We start from the raw sequence: 8,554 nt of genomic DNA, 5'->3' as shown, positions 1-8,554 counted from the left end.
CCCCCACGTGGAGAATTCGTCATAAATGAAAATGAAATAATATTGAAAGAATGTTCTTTATTTCACCCACAGAGATCCAAGAAACACGAAGCAGCAAAAGCAACAGGACGCCTTTAATTAAAACCATCTGCAGACATAAAAGCATTTGTAGCTTTCGAAGCTTCAGGACATTAAATTCCAGCATGCTGACAGATATGATTGACAACATCAATTAACATTCCTTAAAGCCCAGATTTGTGGTCAAAGCTAGAAACAGCATGTTATACGCGCAGCTAAAACTTTTCTCAGAGCATCCTGTTTTACTGAAGATGTGGAGGGGGGGGTCCATGAGGCCTCCCACAAACGCCCCCGAGGACGAGGCGGCGACATCTGGGACTTCAACGTCCAGACATCCGGATTTTTCAGAGATCCGATCTGAGTTATCGGCTCCGTCCCGTTCCTCCTTTGCACACTGATGTCCTTCACTTTCCCAGGTGAGGATTGAGGAGCCTTCAGGATGCAGATTCACTGCAGATTTGCTGCAGGGTGGAAAGGAGACTTGAGAGGAATCTGTCGATGCTCTTCTCTTCCAGGAACTCACACTGAAGACAGTCTGTCTCTCCCTGCAGAGAACATGAGACAGGTTACAACAGAAAAACTGGAGGATAAGTTCAAGCAAAAAGACAAAAACACTCCAAACCCCAGAAGAGGGAACCTTCTGTAGACCGACGTCACTGCAACCGGACACTTAAAGATCCAAATCAGTCCAAAAAATGAACAGAACAAAAAAGGTAAAAGGTTCACGAATCAGTTAAAAACTTCTTAAAACCAGACAATTTATTCACAAACAGAAAACGTCAAATCAGGAGGTCACAGGAGGAGCAGCTGCTTGAAATGGAAAGACTGAGCAGCCGGGTGCAGTTCTGCAAGTCCCCACTAGGGGGTGTTGCAAAAGCTAAATCTGTGCACTAAACTCAGGCTGTTTAAAATAACTTCAGAGGATCAACAGAACAAAGACAGAGGAAAGGTTCAAGTGTTTTTCAAGAGAATCTGGCTACAGAGAAAAAAACAAGTCCCTCCCCCATCATTTACACCTGAAATCATTGGTCAGAAGTCCACGCCTGGATCCCCGTTTTAAGGTTTCAACCTTGTTTCCCATTTCTTCTCTGTGACACCGACCCGATCCGAGTAGGAAATGTATTTTTCAAATTCCACCCTCCAAACGGAGTGATATGAAGTCCTCCGTCGCACTGAGAAACACTTTTCTTCACTTGAGTGTGTTCTGAAGCACAGAAGTTTACATTTAAATATAAGTAATGACTTTTTGTTGTAGCACGACCTTTTTAAAGATATAAAACCGTTGTTGTTATGTATATTCAAGCGCTGGAAGCTCCGCGCTGAAGCTAGCGGAGCTGCAATTATTGATGACGAAAGTGACGTCCGAAATATGAGAAACTATTCTTTCATAACTCTCCATTTGGAGGGCTAAATGAAGGGGAAGGGAAGAATTGGGATTGGGTCTCTCCGTCACAGAGAAAAAAACGTCATTTCACTAGATTTTCCTCCGGAGGTAAACGGGTGTAGTTATACAAATGTGAAGACTTATTGACTTGAAAGAAATCAAACGATGGACGTTCTCTGTCTCATCTTCATACTAAACTGTTAGACGGTCACAGTTTATTCACATTTAAAAGCTGATATTTCTTAAAAGTTTTTAAAATATCATTTTTGAAAGGGTTTCCTGAATTTCAGCTAAATTTCTGGCTAAAGTTGCGAATTTTCCGCTTCCGTCTAGAGATTGTTTTTGGTGCCATCTTGCATGTGACCAGAGGTCAAATGAATAAATGACCTCATTCTGAAGATCCAAACTTCAGTCTGTTGTGTTTCTGAGGAGGCCCGCTACAACTGCGGTCTAACAGAACTTCTAACATTACATATACGGTTTCATCTCTTGTTTCTGAGCTGCCACAAACATTTCTGTCAACACAATTCCAATTTGTCTGAGGTGCAGTGGTGATAAAGCGTCTCATCTTTAATCTGGACTCCTTCCTAACATCATAACATTCAGTTTCTGCTCGTGGAAGTTCTGAACCCGCGAGCTCAGGGAACCTCAGGAGTGTAAAAAGCCAAACAGGCCACAGGGGGCGCTACAGCTGCCAGTGACATTCACCATGATGTCCACTGTGCTGCTTTAAAACACCACAAATTCATCATCACGATGACGAAGAAGAAGAATGTTTTCTGCCTATGAAAGCTGGAAGCTCCTCTTTATGTTAACCTGCAGTGGATGCAGTTTGTTTTCCACAGACACAAAGTATTTTTTGTTTATCTTCATGAACAAAAGTCAGTGTAAATCTGGAGTTTGAGCATCACAGAAATCATTTTGTTAGAGGCAAAAGAAGAAGTGAAAGATCTGTTCACTGCGTGGGAGTTTCTGAAGGAACGCCAAATGAAAATGAATGCTGGCACGATGCGCCACGACCAGGAGCAAGTCCTGAAACAGCACCTCCTCCTCCAGAGCGCTGAGCAACAGAGCAACTGGCTCCGAGCAGAAGATCAGATTCATGAAACTAATGACACTGGACGGAATTCCAGATGCTTTTCTGGAGAAAACAAACTTATTTTGGAGCCAGAAGATCCAGTTTGAGTCGACTCCACAAGAAACCGAGAAACCGTCTGTGCTCCAGAACTTCTGTTCAGAACTTTGTTCAGTGAAGTGGAGCCAAACTGATGGAAGCTCATTACTGTCCAGCACAAAACTAAAAGTTTCAATAAAACCTCAACATCCTCATTACAGCAAATGACAAGAAAAAGTTTTTTTCTTCAGATTACTGATGAAACGCCGTCTCTGTCAGCACAGCCGACGTCAGGAAACGGCTCCGGAGAACACCAGAACCAGCTCTCTAACGGGTTCCCTCCAAAACCCAAACCCTCTGCAGCCGTCTCCATGTTTCCATGTCCCAAAAGCAGACCCTCCCGGAGCAGAGGTCCCGGAGGACACTCCCACTCGCCTCTGCAAACGCGGCAGGAGGAAAGTTTCAGGAATCCTTTCACTGCAGAAACGGCTGGAACCAATTACAGACCGCCGTGGCCCCTCCACCCCTCCGCAGCTCATCAGAAACAGAGTCCTGCCGCTTTTCCCAGAGCAGGACAACTGTCAGTCAGATGTTGGAGGCGGGGCCAGCCGAGATTTTAGCTTATCAGAGCGGTCAGTAAGGAGCCGGTACTCTCACCTTACTAACGACACCTGACGACAGCATCACCTGTACGTCTCACGATACACTTACACCATAATGGTGCCTTTCATCTTCACGTCCCTTGGAGTCTCCATGACTTATTTTATGTTTGGTTAAGGTTCCAATTCTCTTTTTGTTTGGACCAGAACACTAATTATTTCATTTTGTTCTTTCTTTCAGGACACAGGGTTTCATTTATTTAATAAACTGTTCCTTTTACTCTTACAGGTGTCCAGTTTTTTTGTTTTGTATTTATTCCCCTCGACCTGAGCCAGGTGTGCCTGTTGGGGACACCTGCACGGACCCGGACAACCTAAAAACCCTGAGAACCTGTATGGTCAACCACCGCAATGGCTTATTGCGACTAAGACTTTGTTTTGCAGAGTCCTGAATCCTACCGAGAACATACAGTCAAGCAGAGGAGGGTTTGGGTCCAGTTCTTTGGTTCTCAGGTCATATTTCAGCTCATTAACCGATCCACTGAGGTTCAGGAGACGTTTTAGAGTCCCTGAGACCCCCTCAAAGCAGGCGGTTCCAGGTCGCCCTGGAGGTGAAATATCAGACGCTGGGATTGTATTCAGTCTCATGACATAAATGATGGAAGTTTGTTGGTTCTGTAGGAAAGCCCGGCTCCTGCTGGGTTCTTGATGTCATGTCCTGTTGATGAAATTCACCAATAACCAGCTCAATGGTCCTGTGGTAGAGTGTCTGCCCTGAGACTGGAAGGTCATTAGTCTAAATCAGGGGTGTCCAAGATCAGTCCTCGAGGGCCGACGTCCTGCTGGTTTTCCAGAATCCTGACTTATCTGCTGCTGATTACCTGGATCACGTGTGTTTGGCCAATTAGTAGCTTCAGTGGCAGGTTGGTTGGAAAAAATATAGGACACCGGCCCTCGAGGCTTTGGACACCCCTGGTCTAGATCATACCAAAGTCTCTAGGGTGTTAAGGCACCAGATGGTTCTCAAGTGCGGCTGCGTCTGCAGCTCACCACTCCCAGAGGGGAGGGGTCAAGTTTCATGCACCTAAATGCTTGGCAACTATTGTGACTTCAACTCAAAACTCTTCTCGTCTCCCTTCTTCTCGCTTTAGCTACTTTCTTTTTTAGATTCTGTGGCAGCTGTGGCTCCGCCCATCCTCCTGTGGATGCTGCTAACCAGTCACAGCTGCCTGCACCTCAGTTATTAGACTCTGTGTATTTTCAGGAAGTGCTGCAGCCCTCAGTGTCAGCTGAGCAGTTTGCCTCTTGCTTACCTTGTACCGTTTTGACAACGTTTCAAGTCTCTGAACACTCTTCGAGAAGTCTTTGCAGCCACTGATCCTGAGCTCGTCAGTGAGGACTTTGAGCTCGGCGGCGAAGCATGCGAGGGTGGTCCCGGGACATCTCTGCTGGAAAGACAGAAACCAAGTCAGAACCACAAAGGTAAAGCTGCAAAACCCCAACAGCTGCAGTGATTCTGCAGATTCTTCCAGTCTGCCAACACCAGTGAGAGTGCAGCTTTCTGCTGTTAGCTCCTCCCACAGAGGAGGACCACCAAAGGGGAAACTGTTCCCCAGACGCCTGCTGTTGATCCAGGAAAAGAGGCGGCATTAATAACCATTACATCTGTGTTAGTTCAGCTTGGAGTCTGTCAGAAATCAAGTGGATTTGCAGAAGTCCTGAGAGACTTTTGGTTGCAGGACGAGCCTTCAGACGGTCGGTCCATCATCACGTGTTAGGACGCACGTCTCTTTTTAATCCAAACATTTACATTAAAACCGTTAATGCGTGGTTACATAACTCACAGTCTGCTCGCTGTGAGGCTCAAACCAAATATTTTCTCCTTTTTTGATGCTTTGCTGAAGAAGGCTTTAACATCTGTGAGTCTGTAGCAGACGTCAGGATCCAACATCCTCTGATCTCCATCTGGAGCAAACGCTTCTCCAGGGATTCATCCTGGAAACGCCGCAGACGGCTGACACAATCATTTGATTTTTTGCTAACAGCGTTCCTCCGTCATGTAGAGAACGAGTAATAAAAACTGAGACAAAAACAACTTTACGGTTTGAATTTCACGGGTTTAAGAAAGAAAAAGAAGAATGAGAACAGGTAAACTGGAAATGTTAGAGAAAAGTGGCAAATCCGCTCTTAATTCAATCCAGATCTGATCCTGGTCTCATCCTGATATAATCCAGATCTCCTTTTGATCTGATCCTGATTTAATCCTTTTCTGATCCAGGTCTAATCCAGATCTGGTTCAGATCTGATTCAAGTCTGATCCAGATCCTTTTTAGATCTGATTCAAATATGATCCTTATCTTATCTAGATTTGCTTCTGATCTTATGCAGGTCTAATTCAGATATGTTTTCTGATCCAGGTGTCAAGACCTGATTTAGATCTGATCCAAGTCTAATCCAAGTCGGATCCGGGTCTGATCCAGGTCTGATCCGGGTCTAATCCGGGTCTGATCCGGGTCCGATCCAGGTCTGGTTCGTTCTGATGGTCCTCTTTGTTCCTCAGCTGTGAAAAATGACCCGAACAGGAAACTCTGGTCTGAGTTCTCCTGCAGATGAACTCTGGTCCGGTTCACTTCAGTGTGAACGCAGACGGACCAGAGAGAGGAGGAGAACCAATAGGAGGAGGTGCTGGGAGCTCCGTGTGTTTGAGGAGAACCAAACATCCACAGCGTGAATCTGAAGAGCTGACAGTTCAGTTCTCTTCCGTTTTTGTTTGTCTTCTGACAGTGAAAGCAAATATAACCTGGTTGTTTTTTTAGTTCTTCCATCCCGAGTCTCTGAACATACCTCAGACAGGAAGAGACCTGAAGAAGACCTGGACCAAGTTTCTGAAAACACTTTTATCCCAGCATCTACAGATCTGTCACTACTGGGAGATTTATGGTAAAACAGAGACAAAAATGTCTGAAAGCTGAAATCATGTATTTGTCTTCAGCGACTGTATGATCAGTTTGAGGAGTTTCTGCAGCAGCTTCAGCTGTAAATATCAGCTGTCTGCAAACTCTTCAGTCTGGATCAAAACCTCTGTAGACGTTGATCCGCTTCTCTCAGGTTTCCTGATTTCCTTCATTTATTCATCACGTCTTCATGCATTTACCCTCCGTCTGCTCGTCTGTTCGACAGAAACCGCAGAACCGCCTCATCACAGACGTTTCCTCCAGAGAGGAAGCTGAGGAAGTGCAGAGGATGAAGCTCACCTTGAAGTCCAGGCTGCTGGGGGTGTAGAGCGTGGAGTCCGAGCAGTTCTGCAGAGGAACAGCAGGTGTGTTAGCGTGGAGCTCCTCGTTCACAAAAGCACCAACATTTCAACTCTGACTGGATCCGTTTAGCAGAATTCTGAGGTTTCAGAAAACCTTAAACTGACACTTCAGAACCAGCATGAGGCGGATCAAAGCTGTGTTTAGTTCTGCTCTGATCCGCTTCTGCTTCACATTAGTCCAGGTTTGGACGTTTGAGCTTCACATCTGCAGAGGAGGAGCGAGGAAACACCAGCAGCCGACGTGAACGGATGCTTTTCTGTTTGGGTTTGACGCTGGTTCTTTCAGCAGAACCAGCAGGAATGCTTCACATGAATCGGATCCTTTTTCTGAATCTGTTTCTGCCGAGTCGTTCTGCCTCTGGACTTTTCTGGACAGAACTTTCCGGAGGAGCTTCACGAGTTTAGGATCTTCTCCTCCTTTTAACGTCACCTGACCTCCAGCTCTTCCTGGAATGAGAGTCAGCCCCTCCCAACCTGAGAGACCCGTCCAGGTCTGGAAGGAGCAGGCTTCAGCGGTCGGATCCCGAGGTTCTGACATTCCTGACATTTCCTGTCAGTCCAGTCCTGCTCTGCGTGTTTAGACGGATGCAGGTTGCAGAGAAGACGTTCCCTTATCGTCCTGACAGCATCTGCAGATTTCTGCCCGATTGGAAAGTTTGAGGCCTGAAGGAGAGGCAGGAGTCTTACCTGCAGGAGGTTCTCTGTCATGAGGGTCTCCACTCTGGTGATGATGCTTCTGGGGCAGGGCACGGCGAGGGACGTCGACACCAGCAGAAACACGCCGAGGACAGCGGGACCCCCCCTCAGCATGGCACAAGCCGCAGAACCATTCTCTGAGTCACTGTGTGTGCAGCGTACATGCTCCTCCTGCTGCTCCTCCTGCTGCTCCTCCTGTGCTGGAGTCCACGCTGGAGTCAAAACAAACGTAGGGTCCAGGAATCCTGCAAGCGGCCGTCCAGAACTTCAGAGGGAGGGGTTCCTCAGACAGAAACTGACCCAACTCTCCCCATCAGAAAGCCCTTTCACAGAGAAGGTTTCAGTCCTGAGATCAGAGAGCAGCTTCTCCTCCTGCCAGGAGAGCCGGTTCTCCTGCTCAGCTCCTCTGCGTCTCCTGGACGTGTCTCCTGCAGGAGCGGGACAGGAGCGCACGGAGGAGCAGCATGAGGACAAGCTTTCAGCAGAGCTGCCTCTCTGCTCTCTGAGGCTTTGTGTTCCCTCCGCCGTCCTCTACTCCCTCTGACTCCTCCTCCTCCTCCTCCTCCTCCTCCTCCTCCTCCATCCCTGTTTCTCCAGAATTCATTACTCACCTCGAGGTTATTCCGGCTTTGCTGCTTCTCGAACTTGCCCTTCAAAACTCATGATTTCAGATAACTTCATTCAAAAATCTTCTTTTTTTTGTTCTCTACATACCAACCACCAAATGGTTTGTGTCTGCAGCTCACCTCTCCCCCAGGGGAGGGGTCAAAGGTGGAATACACATTTCACACACCTATAGGACTTAAAGTTTAAGGTTTTAGTAAGGATCTCCATTAGCTATAGGATGTACCAGTAGTTATTCTTCATGAGGGCCGTTCTAGTATACATGTACATGCACTCTTCTCAACAGTAAAAAACAAACACAACAATCGTTAAAATAACAACCAGATCCCAAAACACTCAATACAAAGAAAACTAGAAAAGTTGCATTAGCTGTGATAATGCTAGTGTGAATGCTTTTTGTTGAATGTGCTACATTAATTTACTGTAATCGTTGAAGGGATTTGCTGAAAATGCTAAAGCTATTTGGATACTGTTAAAATAGCTAAACGCATTAAGTGCACAAAGAATTTGAAGATTTTTTTTCAAATGGAAAAGATTCTGTCAAATCAGCTAAATTATACCCCGTCACTGAAAAACATTCAAGACGATCTAACTCGCTGGGTCCACCTGCCCCTGTCACTTATGGGCAAAGTAGCCACAGAGTTATGTGGAAAGATCAAACTGTCAGATCTACCATTTATCAGCCAAACAATAAAAAAACATGATTCTTTCCAAAATATTAACATAAGTACCACTTTAACAGCCTGGTGGGATTTTCTCAAAGT

General features: G+C 46.1%; 1 protein-coding gene across 2 annotated transcripts; it reads right to left on the bottom strand.

Moving 5' to 3' along the window:
* Positions 1–37: 37 nt before the first annotated feature.
* Positions 38–8,497, bottom strand: il15l (interleukin 15, like). Of its 2 annotated transcripts, none has more exons than XM_024263032.2 (4): positions 7,158–8,497; positions 6,409–6,456; positions 4,468–4,602; positions 38–602 (listed from the first exon to the last, which is right to left on the bottom strand). In XM_024263032.2, the coding sequence occupies exons 1-4, from the start codon at positions 7,278–7,280 to the stop codon at positions 492–494; spliced, it is 417 nt and encodes a 138-aa protein (XP_024118800.1). In that variant the 5' UTR covers positions 7,281–8,497; the 3' UTR covers positions 38–491. The 2 variants fall into 2 exon arrangements, with proteins under 2 accessions (XP_024118800.1, XP_024118801.1); XM_024263033.2 differs by having other exon boundaries at positions 4,468–4,599.
* Between the last annotated feature and the right edge of the window lie 57 nt (positions 8,498–8,554).

The sequence above is a fragment of the Oryzias melastigma genome, unplaced genomic scaffold (genome assembly GCF_002922805.2).
Source record: "Oryzias melastigma strain HK-1 unplaced genomic scaffold, ASM292280v2 sc00575, whole genome shotgun sequence".
Lineage (NCBI taxonomy): Eukaryota > Metazoa > Chordata > Actinopteri > Beloniformes > Adrianichthyidae > Oryzias > Oryzias melastigma.
This window is presented reverse-complemented; position numbering and strand designations above follow the sequence as displayed.

What these genes read in the sequence shown, in the direction of transcription:
- il15l (XM_024263032.2), bottom strand. Translation starts at nt 7,280, where the DNA reads ATGCTGAGGGGGGGTCCCGCTGTCCTCGGCGTGTTTCTGCTGGTGTCG. An exon ending in CCAGCAGCCTGGACTTCAAG is followed by an intron (nt 4,603 to 6,408) that starts GTGAGCTTCATC and finishes CTGTCTTTCCAG; the next exon opens with CAGAGATGTCCCGGGACCAC. An exon ending in CGTTGTCAAAACGGTACAAG is followed by an intron (nt 603 to 4,467) that starts GTAAGCAAGAGG and finishes TGTTCTCTGCAG; the next exon opens with GGAGAGACAGACTGTCTTCA.